We start from the raw sequence: 15,665 nt of genomic DNA on the forward strand, positions 1-15,665 counted from the left end.
CAACGTTGAAAAGTCATATTTAGACCTGTTTTACTTTTCTTTAATGGAGTTTTATAATATTCTAAAACAAGCAGACAACAAGAAAATCGTGTTTGAAAAATTGAACGTTTTAGCTGTGAGGCAATTGGGTAACCTAGGTAACCACAGGTTGTTTTCCCCACAGGCGAACGGGTCCACGACGTTCTATCTAATACCGACTGGGACTACTGCACATGCAGCAACTACCCTTCCTAAAATAATTGGGATTAAAATAAAAGCTATATATTGGTAAGAGACCAAGAGAAAACCAAAATACTATTTAGACACTATTCATATATACACATATTAATATTCCTATATGCAGTACAGTTAAATTAAATCTTTAGAAAGACGAGAGGATCTGTGATACAAGATGTCTTTTTAATCCGTTTTTTTTAAGCTAAGCTTGCTTTTTGCCTGAGTAACCTCTGGTGACAGAGCATTACACGATAGCATGGCTCTATAAATAACTGGGTGACGCATTAAATCTGGTTAAAATCATAAATTTTGGTTTGGGTACCGTGAAGAAACCCATTGTGGCGTGTCTGGTGGGACATGTCTGTTTGAAGTGTATGCAGGCAGCCTAGTGGTTAAGCGGTTTGGGCCAGTAACTGAATAGTTAATGGTTTGAATCCCTGAGCTGACTAGGTAAAAAATGTGTCGATGTGCCCTTGAGCAAGGCACTTAACCCTAATTGCTCCTGTAAGATGCTCTGGATAAGAGTGTCTGCTAAATGACTAAAATGTATGTAAATAGATTATACAAGCGCGTAGGCATTTTTAATATACAAATATTTCACAAAAAGAGAAGTAGTCAATCTTTCCTCAACCAGGAAAGACTATCATGCATGGTGTTGATGTTAGTTTTGTGTGTGCAGTTAAGGACAAGGCATTTTGAGCCAGCTGCAGCTTTGGTAGGTCTATCTTTGTCGCACCTGACCATATTACCAGACAGTAATCAAGATGGACAAGACCAGAGCCTGAACAAGTAGTACAGTTGATCTTTGTGTCAAAAACGCAGAACATCTTTTTATAACATAAATATTTCTCTCCATCATGTAAATGCAGTGACTACAAGAAAAACACAGCGGCATAATTAGGAATATTTTAATCGGTGGACAGAGAATTTTCTGTCTGCGTTTTAACCACCCCTGTTTTTAAAATACAGAAATCACCAACCACTAATCTGATCTGTCACTGCCTTTCATACATCTGAACATTTCTGCTCTATTTTTGGGGGGATTTATTTAATTTGTCTTTTCATACCACCAGTGGTCAACCATCACACTCACACTGTGCCTGATGTCTAGACACAGGCATTAAATTGCATCACTTTCCTCTTGACCAGTAAGAGCATGGCAGACTGGACCGTGTCGTCATGGCAATCACTGATCATTGAGTAATTCTGACCCTTCCCCCACTATGTCATGATACTAAAGTTTTTTTTAGCAATCACACATTTTTCTCACAGGAATTAACAGAAGGACATCTCCTGACCTGGGAATTGTGGCCTTCATCCATTTTGCATTAAATGTTGTTAATCTGCAGAAGAGGAAATCAAAGCTACGGGGGGATATGGTCGGCTCTTGCTAATGACATTGATTTTGTTTACTTTGTGTAAATTGCATCTGTACTGCATCTGACAAACGGCCCAAGTGATCAGTCATCTTGGTATTGGCTAACACCAGAGAAAGCGTAGGTCTACAACTCTTACTGTTGGATCGAAGCCCACAGTACCTAGATTGGGTAATGATGGCTCACTTTTTTTTTTGCTTTACTCAGAGTTAACAACCAGTGGATTTATTATAAGGTCAAATACACCATTACAGTAACCTCATTGGTGCAGCAACTTTTGAATTGATGTCATTACAAAGGTTTGTTAGCCTACTTTGTTATGGCTAGATAGATTCTATATGGGGTACATCATCTGCTGCAGTGATAAATTACGAGGCTTGTACGGTAGTTAACGTGCTGTTGACAGACAGTAAGGATTTTCAGACTAATAGTGGAATCATCTGGATGGTTAGTGGGATCCATTCCTATAGCCAAGCAGATGATTTGCTAAACAGCCACCAATGCAAAACACATCTCCATCTCTCGAAGTACAGTAAACTGCACTTCTTGTGTACATTTTTTGCCGTGTGGACATTTATAGCCCTTCAACAAGCATCTGATTGCATAAGCATAGTATCATTGACAAAAATAAAATCTGACGTTTGCTGCTGCTGTCAACAGAGCCTATCATATACACACTCATACACATAATCTATAAGGTATGAGCCGTCTGCAGATAGAATGCTACAGCATTCTGAATTCTGACAGAGACAACATATTAAGAGGAGATGAGGGATTGGAACAGTTTCAATTTCATGCTAACGACCTTACCACCCTCTAGATTGGACATAAACACTGAGTCAGCAGCTTATATCACTGACAACTTTAATTTCTCGCTCCTGAAACCTTGAGCATTTCAGATAATTAGAAAACATTAATCAATGTCAAAGAATATTATGTCAATGTCTTTGTCATTGCAACAGTAACAGATATAAAGTGAATACATCAAATAGTCTTGTACGATACTCTGATTATCCTTCTCAAAGCAGATGTATTATTAAAATGTCAATACACTATTTATTACAACCTGCTTCAAATGCAATATCACAAATGAACATCTTATGAGACCCTCTACATTTAAAATTCATTCCAAGCTAAGCTAATAACCATTTTAATTCTCCCTGACAAACTGAACAGAAAACACACGTCAGCAAGTATTGCAATGCACAAGAGAAAACAAGGTGTTCTGTGTCCCTATACAGTCTGCATTGTGTTACCAGCTGTCATCCTGTGTGTGTGTGTGTGTGTGTGTGTGTGTGTGTGTGTGTGTGTGTGTGTGTGTGTGTGTGTGTGTGTGTGTGTGTGTGTGTGTGTGTGTGTGTGTATGTGTATGTGTGCGTGTGTGTGTGTGTGCCACTGGTGTTCCGGACACCCCAGCAAGCTCTGTCGGTGAACAAATGCCATTGGCTAAGTCTAGGACAGCTCCAGTGCAATGAGTGGAGCTTACTCAGGTGTTCAAAAGTGCATATCAGACCAAGAGCCTAATGATTCTTAGGTAGTTCTTTACAAGTTTTAGTTTAGATAACAATCTCTCCACAGAAGTTACATATTTAATTGAGCCTCACATTCGCCTTAATTGCTGGTCTCAATATGTTACGGAAAGAGATGAACTGTATAGGAAGCTCTGGGGACAGGTTGTCTGGACTTGACAGCTGATAAATTAGCAGATGCAAACGGATTATCATATTTAGCAGATAACAGTTCTTTAGGACTTGAACAAAAAAAGCGGTTTGTGATTTCGTTCATACTGGTGAACCGGCATTTGAATTGTGTGGTTGCAATGTCAACAGTCACTCAAAACATTTTCACACAAAAAAAGCAGGACATCGGGAGACCAAGGGAGTCTCTCAAGTGGGATTTAATTTAATTTAATTTGCCATGAATATTGCAGTCCATTTGTGTAGGCTAGGTATTCCCAAACTGGGGTATGCGTACCCCAGTGCCGTCGGGGGTACCCCAAATCAAAATGTGATAAATGTTTATTTTATTTTTAATCTTCACATTTTCTAACAGTCCATTTATATTTTCAAATGGGGCTATACATTTGGGTAAGGTTTATTTCTCGCCTGACTAGCCTCGTTTCCCTGCCCCCCCCCCCCCCCCCCCCCCAAAATCAACCATCTAGTGTTCAGCGAGATAACAACACAATGTCAAATACAGGTAACCTAGTCAAATAATGAACATCCAATCGCATCAGCCGTTACTCCCATACGGTCCGTATGTAGCCAAACGTAGCTGCTGCTTATTCCGTTTGCTCAAAAATGTATTCATTGTTTAAAAAAAGTAAGGCCAGCGTCCGTAGAGACACATACCAGCTCTACTGGTACAAATCTAATCAAATCAAATCAAATGTTATTTGTCACATACACATGGTTAGCAGATGTTAATGCGAGTGTAGCAAAATGCTTGTGCTTCTAGCTCCGACAATGCAGTAATAACCAACAAGTAATCTAACTAACAATTCCAAAACTACTGTCTTATACACAGTGTAAGGGGATAAAGAATATGTACATAAGGATATATGAATGAGTGATGGTACAGAGCAGCATAGGCAGGATACAGTAGATGGTGTCGAGTACAGTATATACATGAGGTGAGTATGTAAACAAAGTGGCATAGTTAAAGTGGCTAGTGATACATGTATTACATAAGGATGCAGTCGATGATATAGAGTACAGTATGCATATGAGATGAATAATGTAGGGTAAGTAACATTATATAAGGTAGCATTGTTTAGTGGCTAGTGATATATTTACATCATTTCCCATCAATTCCTATTATTAAAGTGGCTGGAGTTGAGTCAGTGTCTGTGTCAGTGTGTTGGCAGCAGCCACTCAATGTTAGTGGTGGCTGTTTAACAGTCTGATGGCCTTGAGATAGAAGCTGTTTTTCAGTCTCTCGGTCCCAGCTTTGATGCACCTGTACTGACCTCGCCTTCTGGATGATAGTGGGGTGAACAGGCAGTGGCTCGGGTGGTTGATGTCCTTGATGATCTTTATGGCCTTCCTGTAACATCGGGTGGTGTAGGTGTCCTGGAGGGCAGGTAGTTTGCCCCCGGTGATGCGTTGTGCAGACCTCACTACCCTCTGGAGAGCCTTACGGTTGTGGGCGGAGCAGTTGCCGTACCAGGCGGTGATACAGCCCGCCAGGATGCTCTCGATTGTGCATCTGTAGAAGTTTGTGAGTGCTTTTGGTGACAAGCCGAATTTCTTCAGCCTCCTGAGGTTGAAGAGGCGCTACTGCGCCTTCTTCACGATGCTGTCTGTGTGAGTGGACCAATTCAGTTTGTCTGTGATGTGTATGCCGAGGAACTTAAAACTTGCTACCCTCTCCACTACTGTTCCATCGATGTGGATAGGGGGGTGTTCCCTCTGCTGTTTCCTGAAGTCCACAATCATCTTCTTAGTTTTGTTGACGTTGAGTGTGAGGTTATTTTCCTGACACCACACTCCGAGGGCCCTCACCTCCTCCCTGTAGGCCGTCTCGTCGTTGTTGGTAATCAAGCCTACCACTGTTGTGTCGTCCGCAAACTTGATGATTGTATTACCAGTAGTATTGCTACTACTGGTAGTACTACACCTGCACCTGTCGATGACACAAGTTGTACTGCTTCCAAGAGCACATCCAATGCTAGCATCAGTAACTCTACATTTGTTGTTAGCCCAGCTAGCATGGATTTGTGAATCTGATGCAGCCGAAGAGCTACTGCCCCCTTATCCGGGAAAGCACCGAACAACAGACAGGGATGTTGGACCATCGAAGAGGCGCAAATATGATGAGAACTACATTGATTTGGGGTTCATTATATTGGGAGTAGTGCCATTCCTCAACTCCAGTGTGTTATATGTGCAAAAGTACTATCTCACATATCAATGAAACCTTCACCATTGCGCAGAAACAAAACATGCCAATTTGAAAATAAGCCACAGGAGATTTTTGAGCGAGAATTAAAATTACTTTTGAGTTGTAAGACATGTATAAAAGCAGCAGATACCATTAATAAGAAGGGGCTAGAAGCGTCTTATATGGTGAGCTACCGAGTGGTTAGGACAGGCAACCCCATACTGTTGTGGAGAACTTCATTCTTCCTGCTGCCGCGGATATGGCTGGGACAATGCTGGGGGAAAAGTCCCAAAAAACTGTACAAACAATGACTTAATTAAACAACATTGTTTCACAATGCATCAGTGACATGGCAGTAGATGTTTTGAAACAATTACTGCTACGCATACAAGCCAGTGAATTCTATGCGTTACAGCTGGATGAGTCAACAGACGTGGCGGGCCTGGCACAGCTCCTGGTATATGTCCGTTACGTTCATGGGGGGTCAATTAAGGAAGACATCCTCTTCTGCAAACCACTGGAAACCAGGACAACATGAGAGGATATTTTTTAAAGTACTGGACAGCTTTGTGACATCAAATGGACTTTGGTGGTCAAGATGTGTTGGTATCTGTACTGATGGCACAAAAGCCATGACAGGGAGACATAGTGGAGTGGTAACGCGCATGCAAGCATTTGCTCCGGACACCACTTGGGTACACTGCAGCATCCACCGAGAGGCTCTGGCAGCCAAGGGAATGCCTGACAGCTTGAAAGACGTTTTGGACACCACAGTGAAAATGGTTAACTTTGTTAAAGCAAGGTCCCTGAACTCTTGTGTATTTTCTGCGCTATGCAATGACATGGGCAGCGACCATTTAACTCTTTTAAAACATACAAAAGTGTGCTGGTTATCAAGGGACAAAGTATTGACACGTTTCTTTGAATTGAGAGACAAACTTAAAGTTTTCTTTACTGACCATAATTTTCACTTGTCTGACCGCTTGCATGATGACGAGTTTCTCAAAAGACTGGCCTATCTGGGTGATGTTAATTCTCGCCCGAATGATCTGAATCTAGAATTACAGGGAATCTCCGCAACTATATTCAATGTGCGGGACAAAATTAAGGCTATGATTAAGAAGTTGGAATGTTTCTCTGTCTACATTAACAAGGACAACACACAGGTCTTTACATCATTGTATGATTTTTTTGTGGAAATGAAGTTAAGCTTACGGACAATGTCAAATGTTATATAGCGAAGCACCTGAGTGAGTTGGGTGTGCAATTACGCAGGTACTTTCCCGAAACGGATGACACAAACAACTGGATTCGTTATCCCTTTCATGCCCTGCCTTACCAATATCTGAATCACGGAGCCTCATCGAAATTGCAGCGGTTCTTTCAAAATGTAATTTAATCAGAAGCCACTGCCAGATTTCTGGATTGGGCTGCACTCAGAGTATCCTGCCTTGGCAAGACACTGATAGCTTTTGCAACCACGTACCTACACTACCGTTCAAAAGTTTGGGGTCACTTAGAAATGTGCTTGTTTTTGAAAGAAAACACATTTTTTGTCCATTAAAATAACATCAAATTGATCAGAAATACAGTGTAGACATTGTTAATGTTGTAAATGACTATTGTAGCTGGAAACGGCTGATTTTTAATGGAATATCTACATAGGAATACAGAGGCCCATCATCAGCAACCATCACTCCTGTGTTCCAATGGCACGTTGTGTTAGCTAATCCAAGTTTATCCTTTTAAAAGGCTAATTGATCATTAGAAAACCCTTTTGCAGTTATGTTAGCACAGCTGAAAACTGCAAAATGATTGATTATTATTATATTATTATTTGTTCCCTGGTCCTATAAGAGCTCTTTGTCACTTCCCATGAGCCGGGTTGTGAAAAAAACTCACACTCATTCTTATGTTTAATAAATGTAGCGTAAATTATGTGTGTGGCGGGCTTACAATGATGGCAAAAAACTATATTTGAGAGTGCGCTGACTCTGGTGCTAGACGGGTACGCAGCTGGAGGTTGAATGTTTGAAGGGATACGGGATCAAAAAAGTTTGGGAACCACTGGTGTAGGCTATAAGCCAGAGAAACTCACAGAGTTGAACAGTAAATAGTGGCAAAATTTATCCTCAAGCCGACTATTTTTTTCCACACTGTTAGGCTATTTGATGTGTAATTTTTATAAAAAGTTTATAAGTAGCAACTAATTACGATATATAGATATAGATAGTACACTGCATAATGAAACAATCCCTTCTAAGCTAGGGTTTTGAGGATGGACTGAATGTGTTCTTTGGCATTAATAGACTTTGCGGGGGTCCAGAGAAACTGTGTTACCTAGTGGTGTGGTGTGTGTGCGGGCATGCATACATTCGGACGAGCGTTCCATTGTGTCAGTTGAACTCACTGTCAGGCAGCACACACACAGCTCCCTAGATAGAAATAGCCAGCGGAACCCTGATGTTGAGGTGCTGGCTGGTGTTCTTAAGGGGCCAGAAACACGTTCTGGTGTTCTATTGACTCTCGGGATTAAGAGGGATCCAGGTCCCGTATGTGAGTGAATAGGCTCTGTTGTGCTGCTGCTGGATGCTAAATGAATGATGCAGAGGGATGACATCACTCTCCCACACATGCCTCGTCAAGTTTGATGGCCCTGAGAAGTGACTGTGGATGGGGATGGAGGGGAGGGGTGGGTAGAGACCACCGTGGCGTAGTGTTATAAATGCCCATGGATTATTCCAATCCCAACTTTGAGAAGAGCTATAGAGAAATTGTGGTGAACAACATGCGACAGAGCCTTGCAAAAGTTTTCTTCCCCCTTTGTGTTTTTCCTATTTCGTTGCATTACAACCTGTAATTTAAATGGATTTTTATTTGGATTTCATGTAATGGACATACACAAAATAATCCAAATTGGTGAAGTGAAATTTAAAAAACAACTATTTCAAAAAATTCAAAAAAAAAAAAAACTGAAAAGTGGTGCGTGCATATGTATTCACCCCCTTTGCTACGAAAACCCTAAATAAGATCTGGTGCAACCAATTACATTCAGAAGGTTCATAATTGGTTAAATAAAGTCCATCTGTGTGAAATCTAAGTGTCACATGATCTGTCACATGATCTCAGTATATATACACCTGTTCTGAAAGGCCCCAGATTCTGCAACACCACTAAGCAAGGGGTACCACCAAGCAAGTGGCACCATGAAGACCAATGAGCTCTCCAAACAGGTCAGGGACAAAGATGTGGAGAAGTACAGATCAGGATTGGGTTATAAAAAAAACACCCCATCGAGCACCATTAAATCCATTATTAAAAAGTGGAAAAAATTCAGGCAAGGAGGGAATTAATCAGAGAGGCAACAAAGAGACCAAAGATAACCCTGAACGAGCTGCAATGCTCCACAGCGGAGATTTGAGTATCTGTTTATAGGACCACTTTAAGCCATACACTCCACCGAGCTGGGCTTTATGGAAGAGTGTCTGGAAAAAAAGTAATCGCTTAAAGAAAAAAATAAGCAAACACTTTTGGTGTTTGCCAAAAGACATGTGCGAGACTCCCCAAACATATGGAAGAAGGTACTCTGGTCAGATGAGACTAAAATTGAGATTTTTGGCCATCAAGGAAAACTCTATGTCTGGCGCAAACCCAACACCTCTCTTCACCCCGAAAATACTCTCCCCACAGTGAAGCATGGTGGTGGCAGCATCATGCTGTGGGGATGTTTTTCATCGGCAGGGACTGGGAAACTGGTCAGAATTGAAGGAATGATTGACTGCGCAATCATACAGATCAATCATACAGGGCACTTCTTGAGGGAAACCTGTTTCAGTCTTCCAAAGTTTTGAGACTGGGATGGAGGTTCACCTTCCAGCAGGACAATGACCCTAAGCATACTGCTAAAGCAACACTTGAGTGGTTTAAGGGGAAACATTTAAATAATAGAATGATATATATATGGGGGATACAATCTTCCCAGCTCTGCAGATTCTGTTGTGAGGAGGCAGAGTCATTAGATAATTTACTTTGGTATTGTCCATATGTAGCTCGTTTTTGGTCACAGGTCCAGGAATGGCCTAGTCAAAGCCCATACCGCAATCCAATTGAGAATCTGTGGTATCGACTTAAAGATTGCTTACACCAGCCGAACCCATCCAACTTGAAGGAGCTGGAGCAGTTTTGCCTAATTCCAGGTTGCCATGGGGGGTGAATACTTTTGCAAGCCACTGTATAAGCACTGGTTTACTTTTTGTGTTTTAGTAGCTTTTGGAGTTACTACGCCCAAAGACCCGAGTCATAAAATAACTTCCTGCAGTGTTTCTTGTTGCCTATATGCACTGCTGTTGTTTTTAATGTTCTCGGAAGAGTTGGGGGATGAGACAGTTTCAACTTATTTATAGACCAAATATTCCTGTTTTATTCCATTTACTGACATTTTTGTTGTTGTGTAAACGCTGAAATCTATATAAAGATGTCCTTGGGTATGCTTTCCTTTAAATGAGAGAATAAACTTAGTCCTATGTATAATGATAGGGAAGGATGGTAGGGAGAGAGATAAATACATTTTGTCTGTTTACTGAACATTCTTCTCCAATATCCCTCTTGCTCACTGTGTGATTTCAAAGAAGAGCGTGTCAAACATAAAACAGAATGACTAACTGATTCATGAATGTGTTAAATATAGAATCCTGTTTTGTATTATGTAACAAAATGTAACATTTATATGATAATCTAACCACATATGCTGTAGGTTTCTTGTGTAGCCTGAATACATTTGTATAATTCACACTGAGCCCACATGTAATTCATATGTTAACCTAGATGCTGGTATTGTATAGAAAACATATATTGTACATTATAAAGTGGATTTATTGCTTAATTTGAAACATGAACAAACACTGGTTGCAGTCAACCAACCACGTCTCAGAATATTTCAAAATATTCTGTCAGTAAATCCGAGATATCCATTTAGTATGATATGTTAATTTTGGATGGTATGTATTAATTTGTGGCTGTCCATCACCCATTTCATATGATATTTCACAATTCGTATTATATGTTACGAATTTACTAAACATATAATATGTTCTGAATTTACTAAACGTATAATATGTTACGAATTTACTAAACGTATACTATGTTACGAATTTACTAAATGTGCAATATGTTACGATTTTGCAAAACGTACGTTATGTTAAGAATTCTAGCTAGGTGGCTAGGTGGCTAACGTTAGCAACCTTTGAGTTGCTAGACATTCATGTAGTACGCCCACCAATCCACCCCGACCAACCACCCTGCTTTTATTTTTGTCTTAAGTAGCCATCTGTCTTATGTAACCATACCAAACGTAACATATCATACTCATTTGGTGTCCCAGATTTGTACTCATTTGGTATCCCGGTTTATGATTACTATGTTACGTCTAGTCTATGAGACCAGGCTGAGTCAAAAGGATCATACCACATCTTTCTCTCTCTTCCCATATAATAGATAGTGTTTGTGTCTTCTTCCCACCCAGAGTAATGGATTTACTATGCCCTGATGTAATCACAGCAGGAGAGTAGCAGGCTGCTGTAGATGCTGTTATTTAGCTATAGATCACAGCAGATAGGTGGGTCTTTATTTTCTGCCAACAAACCAAAGGATGTTTATTCAGTGATTCACCAATAAAACAAATCCTATGCTAGTTATCAAAAGAAGCAGTTGGCTTCGCAGATCAATTGATTATGTATCAAGGATGCTGGGTGCTGTCAATTACAATGAGGACCCTCCAGTATTCTGCCCTAGCAAGCTAAAGAGCAACTAATTGACCGGAACTGAGAAGAATGGCTTTAAAGGGTTTTTATTGTCAAACCAAATGAGTTGTAGGTAGATCACTGTAAATGTGGTTATTTGTTGTCTTACTAACAGGTTATTTTTTTATTCATATTGACCCTGACCTCTGACATGACCTTTGACCCTAAACGGCAGTTCCTTGCATTCTTGCTTGGTACACCTACTGGAATACATTTCCATTACAATTTATTATTGCACAAACTTGTGTTCATATAATTATTTATATGTGGTTGTCAGTTTCATATAGTTTGATACTTGTATTAGGAAAGAACAATCAGTAATACCAAGGTAAACCGTAGACACTGCAACCCAAAGCTAAAAGAGAAAAGTTATTAACTAAGGTAAGTGATGGCAGTTACTGTTTTTTTCCTTGTTTTCACTGTAACTTTTTTGCAGCTACTGCAAACATGACCTCCCATTTTCTCCATAACACAAAACGATTGAGGCAGGATATACTGTATGTTCACATGATAAAGGAGGTATTAAATGTAATTCACACATTTTTGACCAAATGTGCAGTTACTGCCCTTTTGCTTGCTAGGGCAGTATAGTCTACATACTCAATGTGGATAGATATTCCCCATTTATTATGTTGGACACTACAGCGAGGGCTGTATGGTTAGTGACATCTAATTTATAATACTTTGTAGAGCACACTTTGGATTCATATCAGGTTATGAGACAGAGGATCCAGAGGCATGGACATTGGTGTAGACACACAGAGTATCCCAGATGGAGTACATCTTCTTGGACCTCTCACTACTGATGCTCCTCGTACCTTATTCTCACTGATCCTCTCTGACCTCAGACCGTTATTGACTCTGGAGTTGAGCCTTCTTTGTGAATAATTTACTATTCCTCCCTCCTGCTGGCTCTCATTTTCTGTGTGTGTGTGTGTGTGTGTGTGTGTGTGCGTGTGTGTGTGTGTGTGTGTGTGTGTGTGTGAACATGTGTGCGTGCCTGTGTGTTAACAGGGATGACCTGCCAGGCACGGAGCTCTTATCTGGACAAAGAGGTGTTGTGGGGCTGGCGTTTCACCCCAGTCCTGTCTCTGGAGAAGGGCTTCTACGAGGTGGACTACAACAGCTTCCACGACATCTACGAGACCAACACACCGTCGTGCAGCGCTAAAGAGCTAGCCGCTACGCTACGAGAGGGCCAGCTGCTCCCCACGCTCTCTCTGCTGACGCCCGAGCTCCCCAAACCCTACACCCTGGAGCCCATATCCACCCACAATCCTCTCTCCAAAGAGGTGGACAAGGGGGAGGAGGGGGAGAAGGGGGGGATCAACGGCTCAGCTGCAGCTCTGAAAGACCAGCCCGGACTGGACTGACTACTTCAGATAGGCCAAACCAGAGACAAAGTTACTAAAGACTATGCTTAATTTAGTCAATGGCCAGCTTGTTCCATTGCATTGCTTGGAGATCAAAGATCCCCCGCCCCATGCAATACTTCTCTAGTGTCTATAGTATATATAGTATATATTTGTTTGTAGACACAAATACACACAGACACACACACACACATACTTACTCCAGATTGGTCGTATTGTCTTTATATATTTGAGGCGACCACATATATTTCCATTACACTAGTAATAGCTCAAGTGATATACTGTAACCTGATGTGGAACAGGTAGCCATGATGAATGAATAACACATCTTACAAATGATCCAATAACCTAATCTTACCACGTTGCTCCCTGCTGCTCCTAACACAATGACAGAATATGTTCCGACCAGATCATTATCTTCAATCCCATCACGCTTTGTTATTACTCCACTATGGAAACTCTTAATTGAAGGCAATATGTACACAGCCGCGCTTTAACCCTCCTTCATTCCTGTAGGCAGGAAGTGGAGCTCAGCTCAGTTCAGCTCGTAGCTATAGATCAAGCTCTGTCTCTTTGTATTGGGTACGATCATCTCTGTTTCGCATTTTGTCCAATCACCCTTAAGTTTCCACTGTCATGCTTAATCGCATTACGTGTGAGGAATATATTAGAGCAAAACACAGGGCCCAGAGAGTTCCTCAGTATTGGAACCAGAGGAACGGGCAGTACCTCATTTTGATACTCATGATACATAAGCACAAGTCCTGTGACCCTGATATGCCCCCCTTTCCTCCATCCCTGTCCCCCCTCCTGGTGCATATTTTAGTGCATGGTGTTATGTATAGGCTTCTGATGATACAAGCAGGTTTATAATGATGTCTACGCTCATGAGTGTTTATTCCCTGCACTGTGACATAATACAAGCTATTAGTGCTATTCCTCTTCTTTAACCTTTGGTTAGTTCTCTTTATATCAAAAAACAATAAAACTATTATTCGAGTACACACATTTTGCAGATGTCCAGATTCAGTTCTATTCTACCCATAGTCCTGGTCTGGACTCAGCTAGCTCCTGTTGTCTCTGCTTGAGAGAGTGTATGACCCTGTCACTTGTACCGTGTGTCACATTTTCTACAGTTGTATTTTGAGGATGTGTGTGACAGAGCTTGCATGATAATGAACTGTCCCCTCGACATAGCAAGTTTAATACACTGCTAATAATACAGGGTATTTTCTAGGCATGAAATTAACATTTTTTACAGATATTGACAACCAATACGTTGATGATAGCTAAGATGACAAATCTCTTAAATGTTAACCCTTCTCCCCCCTTCTATAACATTTATTTGCATTTTTCTGGACACTTGTCCCAACAATGTATTTTATTTCACTGTGACATTGTAGCATCATATTTATGCCATTTACATAAAGATCATTTATCATTAGAGAAAAAAAAACTGCTCCCATAGCTGGAATGTCATCTGTTTTCTGTGTGTTCTCATGGGAATAAACCTAATATGGCCAAAAGCACATTACAGTATGTTTCTGTTAGAGAACCATGTGTGTGTGTTTGCATGCTTGTGTGCATGTTTATGTGGGTATCTGTGTCCGCCTGTCCGTGCACACGTGTGTGTGCGTTTGTTAGTGTGTTAATTTAGTCCTCTGTAAGTATGTGTGGTTAGGATTTATTCCCCTCACAGAGAGAGAGAGCTACAGTGGCTTGTGAAACTATTCACTCCCTTGGCATTTTTCCTGTTTTGTTGCCTTACAACCTGGAATTAAAATGTTTTTTTTTGGGGGGGGGGGGGGGGTTGTATCATTTGATTTACACAACCTGCCTACCACTTTGAAGATGCAACATGTTTTTTATTGTGAAACAAACAAGAAATAAGACAAAAACAATTAACTTGAGCGTGCATAACTATTCACAAAGCCAATACTTTGTAGAACCACCTTATGCAGCAATTACAGCTGCAAGTCTCTTGGGGTATGTCTCTATAAGCTTGGCACATTTAGCCACTTGGATTTTTGTCCATTCTTCAAAGCAAGACTGCTCCAGATCCTTCAAGTTGGATGGGTTCTGCTGGTGTACAGCAATCTTTAAGTCATACCACAGATTCTCAATTGGATTGAGGTCTGGGCTTTGACTAGGCCATTCCAAGACATTTAAATGTTTCCTCTTAAACCACTCAAGTGTTGCTTTAGCTGTAGGCTTAGGGTCATTGTCCTGCTGAAGGTGAACCTCTATCCCAGTCTCAAATCTCTGGAAGACTGAAACAGGTTTCCCTCAAGAATTGCCCTGTATTTAGCGCCATCCATCATTCCTTCAATTCTGACCAATTTCCCAGTCCCTGCCGATGAAAAACATCCCCACAGGGGATTCTCGGGGTGATCAGAGGTGTTGAGTTTGTGCCACACATAGTGTTTTCCTTGATGGCTAAAAAGCTAAATTCTAGTCTCATCTGACCAGAGTACCTTCTTCCATATGTTTGGGGAGTCTCGTACATGCCTTTTGGCGAACACCAAAAGTGTTTGCTTATTTTTTTCTTTAAGCAATGGCTTTTTTCTGGCCACTCTTCCGTAAAGCCCAGCTCTGTGGAATGTACGGCTTATAGTGGTCCTATGGACAGATACTCCAATCTCCTCTGTGGAGCTTTGCAGTTCCTTCAGGGTTATCTTTGGTCTCTTTGTTGCCTCTCTGATTAATGTTTTGAGTTTTGGTGGGCAGCCCACTCTTGGCAGGTTTGTTGTGGTGCCATATTCTTTCAATTTTTTAATAATGGATTTAATGGTGCTCGGTGGGTTTTTCAGAGTTTCGGATATTTTTTTTATAACTCAACCCTGATCTGTACTTCTTCACAACTTTGTCCCTGACCTGTTTGGAGAGCTCCTTGGTCTTCATTTTGCCACTTGCTTGGTGGTGTTGCAGACTCTGGGGCCTTTCAGAACAGTGTATATATACTGAGATCATGTGACACTTAGATTGGACAGAAGTGGACTTTATTTAACTAATTATGTGAC

At 41.0% G+C, this 15,665-nt stretch overlaps 1 protein-coding gene across 1 annotated transcript in view; it reads left to right on the forward strand.

Moving 5' to 3' along the window:
* kcnj5 (potassium inwardly rectifying channel subfamily J member 5) overlaps positions 1 to 14,174 on the forward strand; it is a 38,913-nt gene extending 24,739 nt beyond the window's left edge. Inside the window, exon 4 of the mRNA XM_021588234.3 lies at positions 12,287 to 14,174. Within this exon, the coding sequence (XP_021443909.3) occupies positions 12,287 to 12,645 (359 nt within the window). The 3' untranslated portion in view covers positions 12,646 to 14,174. The remainder of the gene's footprint in view (positions 1 to 12,286) is intronic.
* Positions 14,175 to 15,665: the final 1,491 nt, after the last annotated feature.

This window comes from Oncorhynchus mykiss, chromosome 27 (assembly GCF_057628025.1).
Source record: "Oncorhynchus mykiss isolate SJ-2025 chromosome 27, ASM5762802v1, whole genome shotgun sequence".
NCBI lineage: Eukaryota > Metazoa > Chordata > Actinopteri > Salmoniformes > Salmonidae > Oncorhynchus > Oncorhynchus mykiss.